Source organism: Cydia pomonella, chromosome 4 (genome assembly GCF_033807575.1).
Source record: "Cydia pomonella isolate Wapato2018A chromosome 4, ilCydPomo1, whole genome shotgun sequence".
NCBI lineage: Eukaryota > Metazoa > Arthropoda > Insecta > Lepidoptera > Tortricidae > Cydia > Cydia pomonella.
This window is the reverse complement of record NC_084706.1, coordinates 26,179,848-26,205,504: the sequence shown is the minus strand read 5'-3', so window position 1 is coordinate 26,205,504 and position 25,657 is coordinate 26,179,848. Positions and strand designations below refer to the sequence as shown.

The following is a 25,657-nucleotide window of genomic DNA, read 5'->3' as shown; positions in this document are numbered from 1 at the left end:
ATATTTCAGTCCGAATAAGGGTGTTTTTTATAAGTAGCCTGCGTATACTTCTTACGCACCGTGTGCAATAATCCTAGCAGAACGAGTTTTGCTTGATCTTTTTATACAATTCGGACCGTAAAGAGGCTGAGTGACGTTTTGGCGTTTGACTTTGACAGATGAAATTGTCAACTCCACGGAAACGTAGTGATTATATGCTCTTTGCTCCACGGCACACGTGTATCGTGGTGTTTGTTTTTCATGATTTGGATTTGCATTTAAAAATAACACAGTAATTAACATGTCATCTTGGAAAAAGGCTTCCAAGGCCCACCAGAAGACCCACAGAGAGCGCCATCAGCCGGAAGCTAGGAAGCACCTAGGTCTTCTCGAGAAGAAAACCGACTACAAAAAGCGAGCTAAAGATTATCATGACAAGGGCAAAACACTTAAATTACTCCGAAAAAGGACGTTGGATAAGAATCCTGATGAGTTCTACTTTCATATGATCAACTCTAGGATCAAAAATGGGGTGAGTTTACGTTTAATTTTGTGACTAGTTTCATGAGGTTATTTTAATAACAATTTTCTGATCTAAGAGTCATTGCTACTGTTTTGTACCGTGAAACGCGCAAATACAGCCTAAATATAGTAAATAACATACATACATACATACATACATATAATCACGCCTATTTCCCGAAGGGGTAAAGACCACGCATTTCCACTTGCTACGATCCTGACATACCTCTTTCGCTTCCTTCACTTTCATGACATTCCTCATACACGCTCGTTGGTTTGTTGAGATGGTTTGGACATGTGGAAAGAATGAGTGAATGAAGGTTAACAAAGAGAGTGTATAAGGGAGAAGTAGAAGAGGGAGCTGGAAGGGGTAGACCTCGGCGGACTTTCACTGATCAAATCGGGGAAATCCTGAAGAAAGGCCAGGTCAAGAGCACCCTAAACCGACGAGTGTGTATAGTAAATAAAGTCTAAAAATATAAGTGTTACAAAGTTTTTTGTACTGCCGGCTTTGTTGTGTTGTTGTATACCTAATCTAAAATCATTACCTATAATCCTGTTTATATTTAAAATTAAACAATATATTGATTGGTAGGAGCACCATGAGCTGAAGAAGGAGGAGGAGCACACGGCTGAGCAGGAGAAGCTGATGCAGAGTCAAGATATCAAGTACATCAACATGAAACGCACAATGGAGAGTCGCAGGATTGCCCGTTTGCAGGTACGCTTGTTTTTTACGGAAAAAGGTTCAAATATGAGAGTAAACGTGTCTGGTTTCTAAACTTGATTTATTGTAACTAATGAGAGGGTAAAAATGCTTAAGTATCTATACATCTAGGTAGATATAGTATGGGAAAAGAAATCAACAAAACAATTCTCCAACAGTGGAGTAGGGAGAGTAAAGGGGCCTGTGCCTCGAGGAAGCCAACCCTTTTTGCTACCTTGGGAATACACATTGAAAGATAAGGGCCTCGCAGATGCGACTGCCCTGCTAGATTAGTTCATGCTATGTCACTACTGTGACCGGTCGTATGAGCGGTCGGGATGAGCTGGAGCGAGGCCAGAAGATGAGCTGAAGATAGGAAGGCGTAGCGCGAGCTTGTGAAGGCCCTTTGCACCTCTGGGGTGCTTTAGGACAACAACATGTCACTGTGCTTCAACAATATCTTCAGCAATGTTTTGTTTTTGGGTGAATCAACTTTTTTTGTTTTGTTATCCTGTCCCGTTGTCCAAGGGACAACAGTGGCACAGTTTGTTTGAAGAGACGTTGTATGCCGTTCTATTAACATGCTTAGTAGGGGGCCCATTATGGACATTGGTTATAACGACCACAAAAACGCAAGTTTGATACATTTAAGTACCATAAAATCAGTATTTCAATGAACTTTTGTCCCCTGGACAACTAATCGTAACCATGACAACGAGTGACGCTAAAAAGTTGATTCTCCCTTTTGCATTTATTAGCTTCTTTGTCATTTGTCATATACCTTTAATTAATTGGATTAATATATGATTTTTAGACCAGACTGTAAATATTGTTATATTAGCTACTAGTTGGTACTAGTAGTTAGTAGTTGAAGTAAAATTGTTGAACAATTTTAAAATTGCTCCATTACAGTCAAACCTAAAAATGTTTGTATCAATCAACATATTTATTTTTATTAGATTTTACTCAAATTTTAAAAACACCTTTTTCTTTTCCAGTCTGAACTCCACATGACCGACATAGCCGAGGCCACAAACAACACGCACACATTCTTCGTAGACTCCGACGAAGAGAAAGACTTTGATTTGGCCAAGCGGCTGGACACGCACCCGGCATTGCTTGGTCGTAAGACCAACCGGCCCCGGCTGGCGGACTTGGATAAAATACAGCTGCCTGATGTGGATGAGGAGGTTGGTAATCTTGGTATACTAGTAGTCGTATAGTTGGTTGGTAATATTAGTAGTTGTATAGATGGCAGGTTGGTTGGTAGTTGGTAGATTGGTTGGTATACAAGAGTTGGTATATTCTTTAATAGGACAGAGTGTGCAAGTGTTATTTTAAATGTCTAAGTTCCTCTTAAAAAACACTCAATAAAGGATTTGACTTGGGACTTACAGGCTGGCAAGTTTTTAAGCTCTTGAGTTTTATAAAACCGAGTAGAGCATTAGAAAAAGGTTAACACTTTTAAAAAATAGTAACTATTTATTGAACCAAAAGAATGTATATGTTATTGTTGTTTTATTTTATTTTAGTATATGGAAAACCAACAGCGCTATATATATCTAGAACTTCCAATAGAATTACAGAGCCAATTACAGGTTCTCACTTATAAAAATACAATAAATTATAAAAAGTTTTTGCCCATCTTAATTTACACATACAAGTTCCTACAGCATAAGAACAGATCTATATATATATATATATGATTCATTTTTACAAAAAATAAATTAAAAAAAGAAAAAGTAGTTAAATCCTGTGAGTACATATTCAACAATGCACCGAGCCTGCGCCAGAATTATTGTCACCCATGAAGTGTCTAATTAATTTATTTTTTATTACTGCTATGCTATTATTATATATGTCGATATCACAATTTATAGAAACTTTATTTAAACTCATGCCTCATTTTCAATCAAAAGGTACCATATTGACGCTTGTCATAAGGACGCTTTGACAGGTTACTGTTGTTGTTGTCCTAAAGCACCCCAGACATGCAAAGGGCCTTCACAAGCTCGAGCCACGCCTTCCTATTTTCAGCTCGCCTTCTGGGCTCGCTCCAGCTCAACTCGACCGCTCGTAGGACGGAGCATTGCCAAGAGTGCACAGGACGCCCGGAGCCACGGCTTCCGTACGGCGGTTTCCACGCGAAAGCTATGGTAGCACTATTCGTTTCCCCTCTTCGAATAGTATGTCCTATCCATCTCCATTTCCATGTCGCGATTGATTCGTCAATGGGTGTTTGCCGGCATATACTCCTTTGACAGGTTACTCGTATAGAGATACAAGCAAATTTCGTCCTTATGGTAAGCAACGAAGTGGTACTTTTTGATTGAAAACAACTGCTGTGACTTATTTTTCAAAAGTATTTTTCAATAAAAATACGCATCAAAATCACATTCATACTTTCTTTCTAACGCCAAAAAAAAAACGTAAACATACCTCTGTCATGAAAATAAATTCCTTTTTCATCTTTATGCCAAGACTGAATCAAACTAAAGCCACCATTATTTTTTCAGGCAATTGTGAAATTAAAGAAAAACAAAGAAAAGGTATACAAAGAGCTGTCTAAAAGGATAGACAGGGAGAAAGAACTAACAGTGATTCAACAAAAAATGGAAATCAAGAAACATCTGCAAGGGGCCGGCAAAATCAAGCCTAAGCGGGTAAAGAAAGGATCCAAGCTGAACGCCCCGGTGTATGAGTTTACATATGTGAGGAAAAAATAAAACTGTATGTAAGAAACTTTGTCTTTATTTTGTTTAATAAATAGTCATTGTCATTCAAATGCATGGTATTTGTTAATTATAAATAATATAAGTAAGGTGTATTGGGGTAAGTTCGAATACTGGATAATTTTAAAATTCACTAATATGTAGTATAATATCTACTAAACCAGTAATCAGTTCATACTTTCGCAACACTAACGCTACTCTAAGGCGTGTCAAAGCCTCTTGCTGTTGCTATTAGGGAATGCAATACGGTTATAACCGTAGCCGAAATAATCGGTTATTACAAATTAATATAACTTAAATTCTATGAATCGATCTTCTCATGAGTACAAATCCTGCCTTTTTTGTTGTGATGCATGTGACTATAATCTTTGTCATCCGAGTTCTTTAATAACGAAAATATACCAAATTTACTTCCCTTATGAAATATTTTAATTGAATATTGTATCACGTCCAAGGTCACATTTTTAGTTTTACTCTATTTTGCGTGTTTTATTTTAAAACACACTCCCTTCTTTTTTCTTTGTCTTTTTCTGTACATTTTTTTCGTTTTTTTTTTATATATTGTAAATTTATCATTCCTTGTCTAAAATAACCATCACCAATATCCGTTATTTTTCGGGCATAACCGTAACCGAAACCGATTATTACATTCCCTAGTTGCTATATCGGAAAAGGCTTCCAGTTTAGTAGATATTCGTTATTTTGAAAATGACCCGTTTTACATTGTTATCCCAATACACCTTAGTTTAGTAAAAAAGAACCACAACAATTGGACTCTTCACTAAACTACTTGTTTAATAATACTGAATTTGGTTAAGGCCTATTTGACCAATATATCCATGTCAAATTAAAAGTTTTTTGATTCGAATTCATCCAGCAATCCAGCAAATATCCATAACCCTTTGGGCGCCAAAGTTGTTAACTGACCGCACGGCTACAACCCAATACCAACCTTCGTGCATTGTGACAAGGTTCAGGATGACGCGTCGCGCACGATAGGCGTGACGTTCAAAGGGTTCAAGGTCAAAAATACACACTACACTATTGTTTTGGTAACATATTTTGAATCTGAAGCTATGAATATTGGTATTTTTTTGTATAAAATCTTTTAACACGACTCGAATCTTTTACAAATCATTATCATCATATCATCATCCTTATTAAAAATCCCTAAAATGTCGAATACATACTACAATCTCATTTTAAAAATATTTCCAGCCTTAGAATTTGTGCCAATCTAAATCTTAAAACTATTGGTTCTTATAAAACATTATCACATTCATATATTCTACAATTTCTACACGGTGTTTTTTTTAGTCCGTTAATTTCAAGGGTGCATTCCTGAGCTTAAATAAGGTAACTTTTCGAAGAAACTGGTATTGTAATTCACTCCATTTTGGAGAGAATCAGTAATTTATTGTAATTACTTTTGTATGAAAAAATAAAACCAAAATACATTTTTTTCTAAATTAACTCTACTACTCAGTTTCCTTAAATGTACCTAGTCATACCCCGAAAAAATGGACTTTAAAAAAACACCGTGTACCTACATTAAATCATTCTCTCAGAACATCTCACATATAGTCTCGTCTACAGATGTCACTTCGAAAATTTTTTTTATTGCAGAATTTTCACATGTACACATTTCGGAAACTTCGCATATTTTTGTATAGGATTCAAAAAAAAATTATATTCAAAATAAAAGTTTCCTTAATTTCTTATGAAATTTCCAAGAACTTCTACAACTTTTTGAAACTTCCCGCAACTTTCACATTTGTTTGTCTTGGCCGATACGCCGAGTAAAAACTAAATTATCGCGGCGTATCAAATTCCTGAGTTACAAAAGATAGGTCACGGACTTCAATTGCTAAGCCATTAAGGGTTCAAGCTAACTTGGTTGTCAATACTAACGGTATGAAATGTCCAATGTAAAGTGAACCCTACCACAATTAAAGTCAGTGAATGTACTTCGGCCAAGATTCCATAGGTACCCCACCCACTTTCATAATAAAACTAAAACAATAGCCTAAAATAAGTACAAATGACTTCAACCTACATAACTTAGGTATACGTGTTAGCTTAAGGCGGTAACTTCCCGGTAACTTAAGAATTATAAGCGAAAGTTTAGTAAACTGATCCAGTTCATTCAGTCGCTTTTTCATTTATCTATAAAACGACAAGGTCAATACGGCGAAAGTTTAGTAAACGGATCCAGTTCATTGTCGCTTTTTCATTTATCTATAAAACGACAAAAGGTAAGCGTTATAAATAATGGCTAGCCGCACTTATCCAATACGGATAAGAGCGGCTAGCCTTTACATTGTCCCTGTTTATACAAATTAGTTCCCGATTCGCCAGATTCTTATTTCGCCGGATTCTTGTTTCAGTTACAGAAAATCAAAGAAAACTATAGAAATATCGTGGCTATTCATAGAAACGATTTCTAGGTAATTGTAGTTTGTGCAACAACAATAAAATAATAATTCATACAAAAATAAAATATAACCACACGCTTTCTTTACCTAGCTGACTTTATTGCATGATTTCGGACGAAGCAAGAATTCGACGGAACAGGAATCCGACGAAACAAGCGTCCAGTGAATCGGGAACTAAACTTTACACATTCATTTGTGTTTATTGCGAGTTGTGTGTGTAGTGTTCATACATTTGCCACTAAGCGTTAGTAGCAAGTAGCCAATATATGAACTCACAATAAACTCTAATCGACGTGTAAACAGGCCCCAATGTGAAGGCCAGCCACACTTACCCATATTGACCGTATCCTTCACTTTTACAATTCGTTATGGTTTTGATCCAGGGGATAAAAAGAGACGTCAACCTTTAAAAGGATAGTGGACGACCTCTTTTCCATACAAACATAGGTAGTCCCCATTTTCCTCCCTGGATATGTACATTGTAGAAAATATTTTTACGCAATGTATATTAACCATAGCTATGCATGCCCCTTCGTTTGACTTTTTTCGATATCTTGATTATTATAAGAGTCAAAATCGAAAAACAAGTTCCACATAATTTTTCACTGAAAATCAGCGTCACGTAGTCCTAGGGACTCACTTCGTGACATCAAACTGAGTGATGAGTGTTAGCACAATTTTCTGTTCCTTTAAATATTAATTTGTGTATAATGATTTATGTTCTTTTTGTGCTTATAAATTCTTCTTATCTTAACTAATGGTAAATCAAATGAAATAAGTCCCCAATCCGCATTGGACTAGCGTGGGGACTATAGCCCGAGCCCTCTCGCACATGAGAGGAGGCCTGTGCCCAGCAGTGGGACGTATATAGGCTGAATTATTATTATTAAATCAAATGAAGGGTGATAGCTATGATATGATAAACATTTTATGTATCATAAACATAAGCGTCTCATAACACTCTTGGCAACGGTCCGTCCAAAGAGAGTTACGAGCGGTCGGGTTGAGCTGGAGCGAGGCCAGAGGACGAGCTGAAGATAGGAAGGAGAGGCGCGAGCTTGTGAAGGCCCTTTGCACCTCTGGGGTGCTTTAGGACAACAACAACAACAACAAACATAAGCGTAGGTCCCTGGATCCTTTTCACTAAACCACGCTCCGTTGATCCCATTTGGCACCCCATCACAGTTTCACCACAGCACGCACTTGTGTTCCGGGTTCATGGGCGACCCGAGCGGACACTGCCACGCGTCCGCGAACTCTTTGGAGTTGCTCAAAGTCCCTATTACTCGGATCTTGTTGGGGCTGTGCACTCCTTCCACCATTTTGGATTTTAGGGCGCCTGTTGTGGAGTTCCCGCACCAGATCTGTGGAAGTAATGATTTATTGTAAGTTTCGTTATTATTTGATATTGGTGAAATAGTTTTGTGGTGGTGGTCTTTTGATGATAATGGTGGATGCGGGCATTCGAAGGCCAAATACTTGCGCAAAGTCAAAGAAGTAAGATGTTTAGTTTTATTTTGCAGCAGCTCGAGTAGGATAACTCGCCGGGCGGTAGGATCCCATCGCGTGAACGGAGCAGTCTTGGATCTAGACCTTACTTTACCTGTGCAGATTCTAGGAAGATCAGCTGCTCAGGTTTATATTGCGGCAGACCAGGTATGGTGTCCCGTCATCCTAGTTCCCTCTTTGTAAACAGTCCATACAAGTTTAGGCCTTGAAAGGCGATCCCTACCTGTGCGAACCCTAAGAAAAACAGCTGCTCAGGTTTATATTGCGGTAATCCTGGTAGGGTATCTTTTCGTGTGGTTGGTTTTCTCTTGGTGAAGAGTTAGTATGAGTGCAGACCTTGAAAGGCGGTCCTTACCTGTGCAAACCCTAAGAAGAACAGCTGCTCAGGTTTATATTGCGGTAATCCTGGTAGTGTCCTTTCATGGGGCTGGTTCCCTCTTGGAGATCAACCTACACGAATGCAGGCCTTGAAAAGCGGTCTTTACCTGTGCAAACCCTAAGAAGAACAGCTGCTCAGGTTTATATTGCGGTAATCCTGATAGGGTATTCCTTCGTGCGGCTGTTTTCCTCTTGGTGAACAATCTACACGAATGCAGGCCTTGAAAAGCGGTCTTTACCTGTGCAAACCCTAAGAAGAACAGCTGCTCAGGTTTATATTGTGGTAATCCTGATAGGGTATTCCTTCGTGCGGCTGTTTTCCTCTTGGTGAACAATCTACACGAATGTAGGCCTTGAAAGGCGGTCCTTACCTGTGCGAACCCTAAGAAGAACAGCTGCTCAGGTTTATATTGCGGTAATCCTGGCAGGGTATCTCTTCGTGCAGCCGGTTCCCTTTTAGTGAAGAGCTGGTACGCGTGGAGCGCGGCGCGCAGTCCGCCGTTGTCGGCGATGTTCTCGCCTTGCGTGTTGAAGCCGTGCACCTGGGAATGCAAGATAGATTAGAGATGCAGCTGTGAACTCTCGAAAAACGATTATTGCGATAGTTTCACCTAAAGCGAGAGCGACATACAAAAATATAGCACTCAATGGCCTCTTAGTGCCGATATCTATAAAACTTAAGCTCTCTTTATCTCTTCATAATTCAAATTCAGACATTCACATCTAGCGAAGTTCATCACGTTAGTATATACTCGTATAGTAGAAATATTATTTAGCTACCGTGCGAATTGTGATTCATGGAATAAGTACTAGAAAGGACCAGGCCACAAAGAAAATCATGTTAAGGTTACAGTAGATGACTCGTTAGATGAATGCTCAAAGAAGACATCTACAGTAGAACACTCAAGGATGAAACTGACGACCGGACGACCGGTTTGGCCTAGTGGGTAGTGTACCTGCCTTCGAAGCTGATGGTCCTGGGTTCAAATCCTGGTAAGTGCATGTATTTGTGTGATGAGCATGGATATTCGTTCCTGAGTCATGGGTGTTTTCTATGTATTTAAGTATTTATAAATATTTATATATTATTATGACGACCGGTTTGGCCTAGTGGATAGTGACCCTGCCTACGAAGCTGATGGTCCCGGGTTCAAATCCTGGTAAGGATTCGAGAAAGATGATTACCGTACCACAGCTTCAGATTGCATATTCGTCTGCCAAGTCTCAGTTAAAAGTGTGGACGATGGCGAAGGAAAACACCCATGAAAGAGGGATGGTTCCACTAAACTAAAATGAAGAGCGATTCGAGAAAGATTACCGTATAGTTGGGCAGCTGCGGCAGATGATACTTGCTGTACTGGTCAATGATGCAGGATACTCTTCCATGGTAGTGCTCCAGGGTTGCCGCAGACCACCACTGCTTCAGGTTACCCATTTCGTCGTAACGTCGCCCTGCAATTTCAACAAACTTTGTAGAGGTGACTGTACTTGCAAAGACACATATCTCGCAAATAATATATCTTTGCGACACATAATTTTTTTTAGCAATTTTAAAACTAAAAGTTATGTGTACTGTCGGATAGGACCATACCGTAATCATCTAACTATAGGCCAGTACCTACCACAACTACTTATAGTGCTCAAGTTCAATACGTAACAGTTTCAATTCAATTAAATTTTTATTAATATCTTGGCATAGAAATACGACATTCAAATAATAGTTTATATATATATATATACCACGTCGGTGGCAAACAAGCATACGGCCCGCCTGATGGTAAGCAGTCTCCGTAGCCTAAGGACGCCTGCAACTCCAGAGGATTTACATGCGCGTTGCCAACCCTAACACTCCGCACCCTCGTTGAGCTCTGGCAACCTTACTCATCGGCAGGAACACAACACTATGAGTAAGGTCTAGTGTTATTTGGCTGCGGTTTTCTGTAAGGTGGAGGTACTTCCCCGGTTGGGCTCTGCTCTAGATCTTGAATGACATCCGCTGTGCTGTGCCCTACCACACAAAGCGAGGATATATTCACAATGCCATTACCTCTCTTTTGGGCGTAGTTTAAGGACGTACCCGGGTCCAAACACACACACATACACCTGATAGAAGATACGAGAAGTTTGGACCATGGTTGGAAGCTTTTGGCCTATAGTTAGCTGGTTAAACGGTACTTTATGAGTATAGATCGTGTCATTCACGAAGACGCGTGCCTCGTAATGTGTTATTATGTTATTAAAGGTCATCGTAGATGACGGAAAATATGGAACCAGTATTAAGAGATTTGTTGGACTTACCTTGATCATCAAAGCCGTGTGTTACTTCATGGCCCATAATTGCACCAATCGATCCATAGTTGATAGCCCTAGAAATATATATGTATTTTAAAAGGATATTTCTTCCTTCACGTCGAGGTTCTTTACATTTGACGACCGATCTGGCCTAGTGGGTAGTGACCCTGCCTATGAAGCCGATGGTTCCGGGTTCAAATCCTGGTGGTTCGTGTGATGAGCATGGATATTTGTTCCTGAGTCATGGGTGTTTTCTATGTATTTAAGTATTTATAAATATTTATATTATATATATATCGTTGTCTAAGTACCCTCAACACAAGCCTTATTGAGCTTACTGTGGGACTTAGTCAATGTGTGTAATAATGTCCTATAATATTTATTATTATTTATTATGACATAATGGATACCCCGGTTACTGATTTCAGTTTTACTTACTCGATTCCATTCCCATAGAAAGGCGGCTGTAAAATTCCAGCAGGGAACGCTGGAACGAAAATAAAATGTATAATAAATTATTTGAATAACTTTAAAAAAAATACAATAAGCACACATAAGATATTGTTGGTAATTCTATCAAAGGCAATGAAATTGAAGAAAAAATTGTCATTTCGTTCAGTTTTAGTAGTTGGGTACTACATGGTAATAGCTTTAAGATCACTTACTGACTGAGTTGAGGGTAGCCGAATAAAAGGCGTTGACTGTTGTCGCGGTGGCGACCCATCTGCAAAAACAACATGTTACTTTTTTGCGAAATAAATTCGAACGAGTAGAGTTTTGGTTAGATCCGCAGAGCTAAAACAATCTTTTTTTTTTTTTTTAATACTACGTCGATGGCAAACAAGCATACGGCCTGCCTGATGGTAAGCAGTCTCCGTAGCCTATGTACACCTGCAACTCCAGAGGAGTTACATGCGCGTTGCCGACCCTAACCCCACCCCCTCGTTGAGCTCTGGCAACCTTACTCACCGGCAGGAACACAACACTATGAGTAGGATCTAGTGTTATTTGGCTGCGGTTTTCTGTAAGGTGGAGGTACTTCCCCAGTTGGGCTCTGCTCTAGATCTGGAATGACATCTGCTGTGCTGTGCCCTACCACACAAGGCGAGATGACATTCACATTGCCCATACCTCTCTTTTGGACGTAGTTTAAGGACATACCCGGGTCCAAAGGACATACCCGGGTCCATCTCTGATAAGGGTGTGTTAGGAATCTAGAGAGAAGTAGCACTTGCAATATCTCTAACCCTAGAATTAGGTACACTTTCGTGTGAGTGGCGAGGCGAGGCGAAAGTTAATGTTTGAATCCAGATAAAAACCAACCGCTTACTGTTATGAACAGGAACACAATTTTCTGTCACGGCAAAACTATTTTCACATGACGCCTTATGGCCTTATGCTTGCTTCAGAACAATCATACCTGTCTCTGTCGGGTGTCTCCCGGAGGGATTCCAAGGATTTCTTGACGGCAGCTTTCGTCAGTTTCAAGTAGGTCTCAAACAGGTTGTCCGGTACCACTTCCGCCTGAAAAATGTATTCACAGCTTATTACACAAACCCAAGATGGATAATATACCTAAAAGGGTGCCCGGCGGGTATTTAATTAATAGTCGAGTCTTTGAATTATGCAATAATCCTTCAATCGCTTCTCGCTTCCAATAGGTGATTCCGTACGATTTTGACGATGACGATTTTTAATCGTTTATTGACTGCCAAGTGCATCTTGTATGTGATCGCTGGTCGCCAATTACGAACCTTTCTGGCCTAATAGCAATATAGTAAAATTTTATATCGGTAACGTCACTGGTCGTCTATTAAGTGACTTAAATAACGGTTCTTGGTACACAGGTTTGTAATGTTTGTCTAGTTGTTCGTGTGAGCAACCAGACAGGGAAGCCTACGAAGTTCCTGATGGCGCTGAGCTTGAAGGTTTTTCAGTCTGATGGAATCCATCCAGTCCAGCTCCTAGTTGGCTGACGATCGGTTCTTGGTACTCACATGTTTGTAGTGCTTGTCTAGTTGCTCATGTGTGAGAAACCAGGCAGGGAAGCCTACGAAGTTCCTGATAGCGCTGAGCTTGAAGGTTTTTCAGTCTGATGGAATCCATCCAGTGCAGTTCCTAGTTGGCTGAGGATCGGTTCTTGGTACTCACATGTTTGTAGTGCTTGTCTAGTTGCTCGTGTGTGAGCAACCAGGCAGGGAAGCCTACGAAGTTCCTGATGGCGCTGAGCTTGTTGAGGGTCTTCAGTCTGATGCAGTCTATCCAGTCCAGCTCCTAGTTGGCTGAGGATCGGTTCTTGGTACTCACATGTTTGTAGTGCTTGTCTAGTTGCTCGTGTGTGAGCAACCAGGCAGGGAAGCCTACGAAGTTCCTGATGGCGCTGAGCTTGAAGGTTTTTCAGTCTGATGCAGTCTATCCAGTCCAGCTCCTAGTTGGCTGAGGATCGGTTCTTGGTACTCACATGTTTGTAGTGCTTGTCTAGTTGCTCGTGTGTGAGCAACCAGGCAGGGAAGCCTACGAAGTTCCTGATGGCGCTGAGCTTGAAGGTTTTTCAGTCTGATGCAGTCTATCCAGTCCAGCTCCTAGTTGGCTGAGGATCGGTTCTTGGTACTCACGTGTTTATAGTGCTTGTCTAGTTGCTCGTGTGTGAGCAACCAGACAGGGAAGCCTACGAAGTTCCTGATGGCGCTGAGCTTGAAGGTTTTTCAGTCTGATGCAGTCTATCCAGTCCAGCTCCTAGTTGGCTGAGGATCGGTTCTTGGTACTCACATGTTTGTAGTGCTTGTCTAGTTGCTCGTGTGTGAGCAACCAGGCAGGGAAGCCTACGAAGTTCCTGATGGCGCTGAGCTTGTTGAGGGTCTTCAGTCTGATGCAGTCTATCCAGTCCAGCTCCTAGTTGGCTGAGGATCGGTTCTTGGTACTCACATGTTTGTAGTGCTTGTCTAGTTGCTCGTGTGTGAGCAACCAGGCAGGGAAGCCTACGAAGTTCCTGATGGCGCTGAGCTTGTTGAGGGTCTTCAGTCGGGTGGTGGTGTCCATCCAGTCCAGCTCCTTCACGGCCGCGGCGAACGCGGAGCGCACGTCTTCTACCATCTCTATGGCCTGGAACATATTGAATAACAATTAATAATCGTAAAAGGAAATGCCTCTGATATTTTTTTGAAATTCCAAAAGATTTCGTCTGAGTTATTATATATCTGATTATTTACGCTATACGCCCCATATGGATAGAACTCTTTCTTAAGTTATAATCTCAAAGAGATCACCAAGGCGTTTCGTTAAATTCTTGTTTTAGCTAATTCTAATTCATAGCTAGGAGAAGCGTTTGTCGTCACCCCAAAGTCATACATTTTCGTCTAGAATTAAAAAAATAAGGTTTCTTCTTACATAAGAAGGGTTACTAAAATGTAGTCCTTACCTTTTGTCTAGAAGTCTGATCAAAATGCCGCTTCACATATAGATAGCTCAACGCCACTCCAAAGAATTGACATTAGCCCTACAACTTTTCCACCTGGGCGTTCTCTAGGTACTGCATTCCAAACACAGGAGAATTGAAGACCAAACCTATACGGCACTGAAAATGATTGGAAATATTGATAATTAAACCTACAAGCCCTTACCTTCTGTCTAGAAGTCTGATCAAAATGCCGCTTCACATATAGATAGCTCAACGCTACTCCAAAGTTGGCATTGACATTAGCCGTACAACTTTTCCATCTCGGCGTTCTCTGCTGCAGTCCGAACACAGCTTTGCTGAACTCGAAGCCAAGGTCACGGAAGGCGCTGAGGGTCATCGGAGCAACGGTGGAGAAGACGCTCCACCAGAGGAAACGTTCTGAAAAAAAGTACTTAGTAAAGTCGGTACAATCGTGGTGCAATCCAAACGAATCTCTATCTGATCTAATCTGTAGGCTATGTCGTGCAGTTTCCAAATTAATTAATTAATTGTTGGTTAATGACATTTTATCTAGCAGCAACAGCACGACATTACTGCTGACAATGATGCAACAATGATTACCGCGCGTAAATGACAAAATCGATGTTTCTGCTCGAATCTTTGATATCGGAGCAGTAACAGCTCGTGCAGTCCGAATCCAAATGATGCCTTTAGGTTCAGGTTAAGTAGGACACATGGTTAAACGTGCAAAACTTAATGGTGGAGCTTCAGTCGAATAGGATATATTAATTGGTGACCATTTTAGAAAACAAGCCGAAAAGATTAACCATGGACTACAGACAACAGTCTGTCATATAGGTTCTATTCCAAGCACTTTATTGTCACGCGTGCAATAGAGTATTTAAGAGCAAGTTCGGCCTGGCCAGCCACATTAGGGCTCATGCTAGACAACGTCCATAATGTGTTTATTTGGGGTCGCCGTCATCGAAAACGATGAGGAGGACTATATATATTCCAAGCACCCTCTGCACTTTAGTTGAAATTATAACTAGAAATATAGCTTATTTAAAATTAATTGCCATCACAACATTCATAGCATGGTAGGTAGTAAATAAATACAGATGTAACTAAATACACACAACGCACATGACCTTTCAGGTCAGCACCGCTCCTGAATTGAGATAGGCATCAGCAAACAGTGCATGACGAGATTTACATGTTAAAGCGTTCAGCACACGATTGACAAACGCCTATACAAATATGATTTGATCACAGTAGATTGTGTAACTGCGTTTCGCTTTGTGCAATTATTACAGAGGCTTATTTTAAAATAAATAGTAAGTCAAATTTTTAGGCTGATGGGGTATGTCGTGCAGTTTCCAAACCGGGGGTCCTGGGTTCGAACTCCGATCCGTACCAATGAGTTTCAATTATATTCATAATATTATTCCACTTTTATCAGTCACTCTTCCGTGTAGCTGTCACTCTTGGAAACTGAAATAGTCCCAATAAGTGCTAGTCTCCCCTGTTGCCTGGAAGTTACCCGATCTTTTTGACAGCGCGACGAAATTGCGGATTATAGTCACAACATACCAATGATAACAGGTTTGGTCTCCGTCAGCAGCACTGCCAGTTTCTGCAGATCCGGGAGGTCCACGACCCGGTCTGCGTCCTGGTCTAACACCACGCTTGTGATGAGACTATACTCCAGTCACATACCAAAGGCACAGAGGTTTGGTCTCCATCAGCAGTACGGCCAGCAGTTTCTGCAGATACGGCAGGTTCACGGCGATCATTCGTCTTGGTCTATCACCACGCTTGTGGTGGAGACTTGCGGAATATACTTAGTCACATACCAATGATTACAGGTTTGGTCTCGGTCAGCAGCACGGCCAGTTTCTGCAGGTAAGGCAGGTCCATGACGATGACTCGGTCTGCGTCCTGGTCTAACACCACGCTTGTATTGGAGAATACCAGTTCCAGGTACTTCTCCCAGTCATGCTGAAAACAGAAATCGATATTAAAAAGCGGCTTTAATGCAGTCCAGTAGTTACTGTGAAATAATTTGACGTGAAAGGAAAACCAAGTATGGACTCTATGAAAGATGATATGAAATGAAAGCAAAAAATGATGAGATGACGAACGACACCAGATAAGGAGGCAAAAGTCATGCTTCGCCGACCCCAAGTGCAATGGGAAAGAGCAAGCGAATGATGAGATTTGGATGACACGTGACAATTTTTATTTTATTTGGAATATATCAGTTATATAACGAGTTACAAGACAATACTAAAGAACCTACATCCTTCCACTGTGCTGGACCGCCCGAGGACCCTTGGACGAGCTGCTTCACGCTGACCTCATGGAACAAGTGCGTGCCGCTCCGCCGGACCTCCACTGGCGTCATGATCTGAAATTACAATTGTCATTCAGAGATGTTATTTTAGTTTTTCTTAAATGGACAACATAATTTTGACGATTTTTATTTTGTTTTTTTTACGGAAAAATCTATGAGTAGGTAGAAATTAACTAGTCTTGAAAATCTTTAACAGCAGGTGTCTTCACTGACTTCTCATAGCAACCGCAGCTCGGCCTCTGCATTTAGGCACCTATGCTATTGTTCTGTGTTTAAGCATTAAATTCCCGCAGCTCAGCCTTTGGCCGTCCCAATGTAAGTATTGCGTCACGTCGCAGTACTGGCGAAGTGCGCAACACCTGTCAGCTCGGCTTCGGCCTTCACATTTAGGCACCTGTACTATGTTTCTGCTTCCAGCTTGCTCAAACACTAACCTTAGCTAAGCTCTTGCTGAAAGCCACGATATCGTCAGCGAACTCCGTGGCGTTGGTCGGCGGGTCCGCTAGCGAGATCATCTCCTTGATATATGTGTGGTACTGTTCGAGTTCGTGCGCGAACTGCTCAGGGGCCAGGAGGTAACGCTCGCTGAAGCCTGGGGATACTTGCTCTACCTGTAAATTCGTAAGAAATAAAATACTGTTATTATTCATAGACAAAAGAATACTAGGTACAAGTAAAGGTGATGTTCGGATGACAGCTGCAACTGCTTTACTGTAGCGACATTACTGCTGCAGCCTCGACGCGGGCGCTACGCTGTATCTGTCAATATGCTTGACAAAATGAGTGACGTTCGCAGCCCCAATACTGGCGCGAATATGACGTTCAATCCGTCAGTAATTTTATCAAGGAAATTAATAGATACAGCGGCCGCATCAACGCCAACGCAGTAATGCCGCAACAGTAAAGCTGTATTACTGTGTGTGGAGTGGCAGTTGATATCCGAATGTCACCTTAAGGTGTATAGGTACAGTCAAAAGATTAAATTTGTGACCCATTTCGTACTAGCGACTTTCATGTTGTTTGTCACTGTGACAAGGTACGAAATGGGTCACAAATGAAATCTTTTGACTGTACAACGATACAGATGTTTTCGCACATATCGTTTTCTGAGAAGCCGAACTGAATCATTAATATTTATACGTAGACTGAGGATTATTATACAGAAATCGAATCATAAAAATCGAGTCGAAAAAATCGAGTTTCAGAATCGTTTTTAGGGTTCCGTACCCAAAGGGTCAAACGAGACCCTATTACTGAGACTTCGCTGTCCGTCCGTCCGTCCGTCCGTCACCAGGCTGTATCTCATGAACCGTGATAGCCAGACAGTTGAAATTTTCACAGATGATGTACCTATTTCTGTTGCCGCTATAACAACAAATACTAAAAACAGAATAAAACAAATAATTAAGGGGGCTCCCATACAACAAACATTTTTTTTTTGCCGTATTTATAAATAATGGTACGGAACCCTTCGTGCGCGAGTCCAACTCGCACTTGCCCGGTTTTATCTTATAAAATCGTTGGCTTCCCCCAAAACTACGAGTATGTATTTGATCATTGTCTTAAGATCTTCCTCGATTTAAACAGGGAAATTTCCAAAATGGAATACAAAATAAGTTCTAAGCGAGTTACTTCCCAGAACTAAATTATCCTTATTCAAACTCGCCGATGGGAAATATCATACTGCAAATATCTATATTTTTCCACCTCGGATGAAACAATATGCTGAGATAAAACAATTGAGTCATCGGTTGGACTAATTACACACACAAAAACCACAGTAAAAAACTTTAGCCGCGTTCAAAATTTCATGACAAAAAAATCAAAATCTTTGTTCTTTAAGACATTAGGTAACAAAACGCTTGCTATAGGTAACTTCAAAACGGGTTTAAATATCTGAACTTATCTTGATGTCTATCGGAAGATAATTCGTGACGTGTGTACGGAGAGTGCTCCGTCATGCCAATTTCCCATGCCTCCGGCAACAAACTACTCATGTTTAATTCTCTAAGGTAAAAATACATACCATAGAATATCTATTCTACTTTTTATTCATAGGTATCTACCTATGTAGTTCCGTTTTTTAAAGTAATAAAAACGGCCAAGTGCGAGTCGGACTCGCCCATGAAGGGTTCTGTACCATTTATGCCGTATTTAAAAAAAAACTACTTACTAGATGTCGTTCAGACTAATTTTCGGTGGAAGTTTGCATGGTAATGTACATCATATATTTTTTTTTAGTTTTATCATTCTCTTATGTTAGAAGTTACAGGGGGGGGGGACACATTTTACCAATTTGGAAGTGTCTCTCGCGCAAACTATTCAGTTTAGAAAAAAAATTATATTAGATACCCCATAAGTATGTACATGGGTTTGATGAAAAAAAAAAATTAGAGTTTCAGTTCCAAGTATGGGGAACCCCCAAAATATTTTTTTTTTCAATTTTTGTGTGAAAATCTTAATGCGGTTCACAGAATACATCTACTTACCAAGTTTCAACAGTATAGTTCTTATAGTTTCGAAAAAAAGTGGCTGTGACATACGGACGGACAGACGGACAGACATGACGAATCCATAAGGGTTCCGTTTTTTGCCATTTGGCTACGGAACCCTAAAAATTTACGATATATCCCTTCGCTGAGTGACTTGGTTCTGTTAACTACTTTACTTTTATCTAAGAGTACCTTTTCAATTAAAGGGCTTAGTTTGACTCAGCACGACCTGGTACCTGCTGGTATCCCTTACATCCTCAACCACCTGCACGCTCAGCAGCACACTCAGACCCAACTCCCTCCTCCCCCGCCCCGCTACAAACTCCCAGCTGACATTAGCGGAGGCTGGGTGGGAGTTCGTAATGGAGATAATAAAGTGGCTTAGCTTGACTCACCACAACCCGGTTCCTGCTGGTATTCCTCACATCCTCAGCCACCTGCACGCTCAGCAACACACTCAGACCCAACTCCCTCCTCCCCCTCCCCGCTACAAACTCCCAGCTGAAATTAGCGGAGGCTTCGCTCGGCGGACGCGGCGGGAGGGTTAACTCTTCTAGAATCTTCTGGATTGGTTTGATTCCTTCCGCTTCTAGTTTATCTGGGAATGGAAATGATACATTACTGGTATCATCATTGTAAATTATGTCACAAACGACTCAAATCAAATAAACATGAGAAGGATAACAAATCATTTTCTAGAGTTTTATAATTTGAGTGAGACCAAGATAAGGTTGCAGCGATTTTGGTAGCCCAGACGATACAAGTGTCAAGTAAACGTCATAATTTCATAGAAGTTTGACGTATATAATAACCCGTGCGCCGTCTGGGCTATCAAAATCGCTGTAAACTTATTTTGGGTTGACTCAATATCTAGTGATGTGCCGTCGAAAATTTTCCTAAATTACGTACGAATTCACATTGAACAATTTCGAAATCTTATAATTTTGTATAGGGATCGAAATTTTCCATAATCCCTAAATAAAAGTTTCTTTTATTTCTTATGATATTTTCCCCATATTACTGAGCCCTTTGTTAACTATTTTGAAACTTTCCGAAACCTGTACATTTGTAAGTACATCATAGCACTCACCGACATTAATGCAAGTTCTGTATAAAGCCTTGGCTTTAAGGACGCTCTGTGGCAGGCTAGGGTCGTCCTCCATCTCCAGCAGTTCCCGCAGATCTGCCACTAGTCGCTCTCGTAATCTGGAAACCAGAGCTTTATTAACACCGTCTACAATTTTAATATCAAAAACTTCTGTGAGACACCGACATATGTCAGTATGAACGTATGACATACGCTCTGTGAAAATGCTTCTCGTTATGGACGGTTAACATGTCGGGTCACTCACGTATATAAAGTCGATGTAAAGTACGTATATAAACTCGATGAATAATTGAATATCGATTTTATATACGTGAATGACCCGATTGAATATATTTAATATCGTCTACAATGTACAAAACTGCCTGTCAAATGTCAATATTGCGACCAAAATCGGAACCAACTTTAACCTTTTAACGTTTTGATTGAAGTCTGCCCTTGTGGCTCCTCTACACGATGGCTCAGCGCAGGCCAGTCCAAGGGACGAATTTATGCGTTAGAGGGAGAAAGTGATATTGCTATCTCATTCCACCGCATAGCTGCGGCATTTGTCCCTGATTACAACGTGAAAAGTGAATATAAATTTACAGTTTTGCGGTACCTCCCTTTCTTAACGTCGTGTGACCAGCTTGCAAGGTAGGCACCTTGCAAGCTGGTCACACGACGTCGCCTATTCCGGCATAGGGTTCTTCCCGATCCAGCCGCTGCACGCGAATTCGTAGAAGTCAGTGCAGGGGTCTCTTTGTTAAGGGCAGCGATGTCGGAAAAAATTAATCTTTCATACCTTTTAGCATCCAACGTGGACGATCGTTAAGTAAGTAAAGCGTGGCTCTCAGGTCAAAAGGGAGACTCCTGGGTTACAAGCCTACCTTGCAAGCTGGTCCCAGGACGTCGCCCATTCTGGCACGGGGTTCTTCTTGATCCAGCCCCCGCACGCGAACTCGTAGAAGTCTGTGCACGGGTCCACGTCTTTGTTCAGGGCTGCGATGACGCGGGATGCTGGGGACAGAGGTAGCGATGAATGTTGCTGTTGTGGTTTACCTACTAAAACTCTTTAAATTAAAGGAAAAAGGGAAAAAATCACAAGACTCGAGCTTAACATCTTTTCGAATGCCAGTCCAATCGCTCTTAACCAACTCTGCTACTGAAGCTTGCCAGAAGCGTACGATTTTTTCCCTTTGTTTACACGTCTTTAAGGGGTAAATTGATTCCCACTTCATCGGATGATATCAGCCTGTCAGTTATTCGCCATTGTCAGCTTTTGCAAATAACTGACAGGCTGATAACGTCCGGTAAACTGGTAATCAGTGGACCCTTTAAGCAGGCGCACAAGGAAAAATGTATGAGGTGTATTCCCATGGGAATAGGCGCTACCACAGACATACAAATCATTCCCATCAATGTCCGCATCTTGTATGGCGGTGGTCACGTGGGGCGGGCACAGATGGGAATACACCATTTATACAGCATCCTGAAAGCCATTGCCGGGAGATGGGACAATCCTATCTTATTTTTCTGGGTGAGAAAACACATGCTGTCGAGTTTTATCACCCGGAAAATATTGTTATAGGATTATTTGTTTTATTAATTTAAATTTAAATTTATTAATTTATTGATAGTCATCATTGTTTACTAACCATTTTTCTACATGTGTAACTACTAACAAAAATATGGATTTGAAAAAGTCTGAAATAAAATAAATTCATTCATTCATTCATTCATAATCGCTTGCAGTGATATTTTAGTGTATATTTGCTGCAATAGGGTTGTTTCCATCTACAAATCTCAGGGCAGAATTGTATCCCAATAAATTCTTTTGGATTATAAGAACATGTTAATTACCAGACCATATTTTTGTAAATATTGAATTTAAAATATCTTTTGGCACACGTCACGTGACCAAACTCGAAACGTCATTGAAGATTCTGATGACGTCACAACTCTCGGATTGACACTGTTGACAGTTAGGCGATAAACAACAAATGACAAATGTCAGTTGACAGTTCGTATCTTCTACGTGTGTATGTAGTTATGTGTCAAACCGTAAACTGTGACGTCACACAATTTTCAAAGAGCGTTTTGGGCGCGAAAGCATCTGATAAAATATATTTTGTTAATTTAACATATTTAAAGCCGTATCTAGTATAAAAGTTGAATTTTAGGGTAACTTTTAGTTAATATAGAACGTAATACAAGCGTTTCGGAAAATTGGAAACAACCCTATTGCTTGTTTTAAGCGAGTCTTGCATAAGTAATACTAATTATGCGCCAAATTTGAAGCGTTTGTACTCGCGGCGCATTCACTTGATCTAGACATACATAATGCACGGTCAAGGTTTTAAATATCGACACTGACAAAGTCCCATAAATATGTACACACTACCTTAATGTATGGGCAATAATGTTGTGTATGTTAACGGCACCAATCATGGGACATTTAAGAGAAAAGTTGGAGTATTTTTGATATCTCACCGACATCTGTAAAATTTCTACCGATTTATGTTTTAAAAGTTGAATGTCCAATTCGTTCTCCATGTTTTCTATGCATTTAATGAACGCTACTGTAATTGGTTTCAATATTATTAACCAATTAAAAGTAAAGTAAAGTAAGTAAGTAGAATACTATGCCATTCAATTAAAATAAAATAACCAAATCCATGATTAAAAGTGTGTTTTTTTGCTCCAGTCATGGGATGTATGGCGGCATTAACTTTCAAACTAACAAATATTAATGAAAAATTAAACTTAAGCAGCTCATTGACTCTTGTTTATTGTAAAATGTTGTCAGCGTTTAAAAACTGATGCTAAATACTTGTTTAACAGGATTTGTCTATACCATCCCATTACTGGTGCCTGTTCCATTATAGGGGTGTTTACTATAGGTGTACATATTGGAAACATTCAAGAAGGTAATGATTTCTTATCAAGTAACTTAATATTTTTGGCTTTTTTTCTGTGCCGATAGTTTATTTTTTAATTGCCTGATTGTACATAGCTTTGTGAAAATGTTAAAGTAGGTATATACATATAAGTATGTATCTAGATCTACAAACCATTACAGAAAATCGACTAAAACTACAGAATTACAATATCGGTGTCTAAAACGATTATTATTCAGATTATTTATTGTAGAATACTAGAACTATTACTGACGATTACTTATGCATACAGTAGGTACAGGGTAGGCAAATAAGAAGTATACATTTTGTTTTTAAATTTTAACTGTATTAAGTTCAAAAATTAAAGCCGACTTAATCTTAAGATGTATGGCTTATTTTGGCAAATTCATGCGAAACATAATGTCTGACATATGTCCACCTCTAACAGCAGGCAAATGTAAGCCCTTATCATCCCAATGTTCAGCATCTATTCGCACATTTTTGGCATTATCTTAGTACATTTGTGTCGAATAGTCGGTTTTAACTGTTTAAATTTCATCAGCTCGTTAGCATAGACACGTTATTTTAAATAGACCCACAGAAATAAGTCAAGAGCTCAAAAATTCGGGGAATTTGGGTGCCAATCACTGTCACTTTTTTTCAAAATTAATCGAGCAAACAACGTGTTTTAAACAACAGAAACATTTGAGATAAAATTGCTTGCTGCTAGTGGTAGACATTTGACAGAAATTATCTTCCGTATACAATTGCCAACCCTGAATAATATATTTATGAAAAAAATATTTAATAAATTTTCCACTTAATGTAATAAAAGTTTAAAAACAAAGTGTATCATTTTTATTTGTCCACCCTGTAGATATTACTACGTAGATACTTAGGGACATAAGTATTACATGGATTAATTTGCATAATAAGAACGGCGTCACAATTTTGAATCATCTTCTAGATATAATATATTCAACCACGTGGCATTATATGTCTAATATATGCATATTTACATTAAATTCCGACCTCACAATATTAAAATCGTTCTGTAATTGATGCAATTGTATCATTTTCCCGCGAAAACGGCGCAGTTTCTTTATGCGTGTGGATTTAATATGAGAATTAAAATAATTAAAAACTAGTACAAATGACGATGCTCGGATGCCATGCCTCAGTGTTGAACTATGATGACTGATGACACAAGAATATGCATTTATATCATTATTTAGCTTTAAAAGGAATCAATTATTCAAATTGAAGGAAATCGATGCGTAGGTATGAAAAATACGCATAAATTAATATTATTACGTCAGTAATAATTGTAGAACTGTCACTATTATGTTGGCGGGGTATTTTAATGGATTTTTTATAAGTTTTTCGTATGATAATTTATATGTTTTATGCGTGCAGTTTTCCTAATTATTCAGATGCGCTGTATGAATATGACGTGTAGGTACATGTGGATCATACACATTTTATCGTATAGTAAACCCATTAGCGTCTTTCATTAAGTGTCCGTAGCAACTTCGGCCGAATTTCACCTTCCCATACAAAAGGAGCTTCGTTCTCATTTTAAAACTACATGTTGGATTGTAATGAAACTTTGCACATACAATGGCATGAGGTATATATATGCCTGTACAGTTCCTATACTCTTCTATAACCTCATTTAATCAAGACGAGCTCAAGCTCAAGCAAAGACCCCTTTTGTATGTAAATGAAAGGGACAAAAGAAAGTCGACTGCAGAGCCTAGAACACCGTAGAAAGGTAGCCTGTTTATCGGTATTCTACAGGATACATTTCGGGGAGTGTGCGATGGGATTACATAATCTTATCCCCCCCATCTCCGTTCTGCCACCGAGGGACTAGACGCGGACATGCGTTTCACCTTTACGTCATTACTTCGTATACCACTGATTCGCACTAAACGCTACGCATCCAGCTTTATCATGCGAACGGCTAAGGAGTGGAATTCACTTCCTGCAAATCTATTCCCAGTCCACTATAACTTGGACCTTTTTAAATCGAGAGTGAATAGACATATTTTAGGTAAGCATGTTCCATCCTAGACTGCATCGGCACTTTTCAACAGGTGAGATTGTGGTCAAATGCTTACCTTTTCGTAATAAAAAAAAAAGTCAGTGGGTATTAAGATAGCTTGCTCTTAGTACTTACCAGTCCCTACGCAGTCTTCGCTGACGCAAGGCCTAGGGCTCCAGTGCTCCGTCAGCACTAACACGGCAGTATACACTGCGAGGGTGATCAGGGACACTCCTAGAGCTCCGATTAGGACCGATGAACACCGTACTGTGCGTTCTCTGTAACAAAGATATTACAATTTAAAAAAAACTTTAAAAGTCACACGAATAGGGTTGCCACCCGTACTATAATATACAGGGTGACCTTAGCCATTGGACAAACCCTGAAATCCCACGTAGGGTTACTTCTCAGGAATGCTCTGACGTTAATATTTTTTTAATTAGAACAAAAGATAAAAAAATAAATTAATTAAGTCTCACACCTGAGTCTGTATAAGTGTTATTACTACATACTGATTTTAAGTAACAAGGACATAAGTGTATCTTGTGTACCTATATGGGAAATAAAATGAAGAATAAATTGTCCTAAGTGTATGTATTATATGTATGTCTTGTTTGTACCTAGTTAATTAGTGCTTCTGGGCATTTTCCGCAAATCGACAACCATTGTGCCTATTTTGCGTGAAATCGAGGTAGCGCTACTCTAACCACCCCAGCTCCTCCTCGAAGCCTAAAGCTTTCAGGTTGCTAACTGCCTCCTTTAGTGTGCACGGAGTCCCTAGGTATTTTCTTGTATACTTCTACCTGTTTGCAGTCTAGGAGAATGTGT

The 25,657-nt window shown here is 39.9% G+C and overlaps 2 protein-coding genes across 2 annotated transcripts in view; one reads left to right on the top strand and one right to left on the bottom strand.

Moving 5' to 3' along the window:
* The first annotated feature begins 179 nt into the window (after positions 1-179).
* LOC133517367 (probable U3 small nucleolar RNA-associated protein 11) lies at positions 180-3,992 on the top strand. Its single transcript, XM_061850665.1, has 4 exons — positions 180-511; positions 1,097-1,222; positions 2,206-2,397; positions 3,724-3,992. The coding sequence occupies exons 1-4, from the start codon at positions 281-283 to the stop codon at positions 3,931-3,933; spliced, it is 759 nt and encodes a 252-aa protein (XP_061706649.1). The 5' UTR covers positions 180-280; the 3' UTR covers positions 3,934-3,992.
* A 451-nt stretch (positions 3,993-4,443) lies between these two features.
* Positions 4,444-25,657, bottom strand: part of LOC133517368 (neprilysin-4-like) — a 103,703-nt gene continuing 82,489 nt past the window's right edge. The window contains exons 3-18 of the mRNA XM_061850666.1: positions 24,965-25,107; positions 20,773-20,902; positions 19,889-20,004; positions 19,194-19,396; positions 16,741-16,917; positions 16,253-16,360; positions 15,807-15,951; positions 14,174-14,388; positions 13,479-13,655; positions 11,974-12,077; positions 11,219-11,277; positions 10,992-11,040; positions 10,560-10,627; positions 9,580-9,713; positions 8,633-8,803; positions 4,444-7,738 (exon numbers count right to left, since the gene is read on the bottom strand). Coding sequence (XP_061706650.1) covers positions 7,562-7,738; positions 8,633-8,803; positions 9,580-9,713; positions 10,560-10,627; positions 10,992-11,040; positions 11,219-11,277; positions 11,974-12,077; positions 13,479-13,655; positions 14,174-14,388; positions 15,807-15,951; positions 16,253-16,360; positions 16,741-16,917; positions 19,194-19,396; positions 19,889-20,004; positions 20,773-20,902; positions 24,965-25,107 — 2,176 coding nt within the window. The 3' untranslated portion in view covers positions 4,444-7,561. The remainder of the gene's footprint in view (positions 7,739-8,632; positions 8,804-9,579; positions 9,714-10,559; positions 10,628-10,991; positions 11,041-11,218; positions 11,278-11,973; positions 12,078-13,478; positions 13,656-14,173; positions 14,389-15,806; positions 15,952-16,252; positions 16,361-16,740; positions 16,918-19,193; positions 19,397-19,888; positions 20,005-20,772; positions 20,903-24,964; positions 25,108-25,657) is intronic.

Coding starts and splice junctions, on each gene's coding strand:
- LOC133517367 (XM_061850665.1), top strand. CDS start 281: ATGTCATCTTGGAAAAAGGCTTCCAAGGCCCACCAGAAGACCCACAGA. Junction 1,223..2,205: donor GCAGGATTGCCCGTTTGCAG/GTACGCTTGTTT, acceptor TTTCTTTTCCAG/TCTGAACTCCACATGACCGA. Junction 2,398..3,723: donor TGCCTGATGTGGATGAGGAG/GTTGGTAATCTT, acceptor TTATTTTTTCAG/GCAATTGTGAAATTAAAGAA.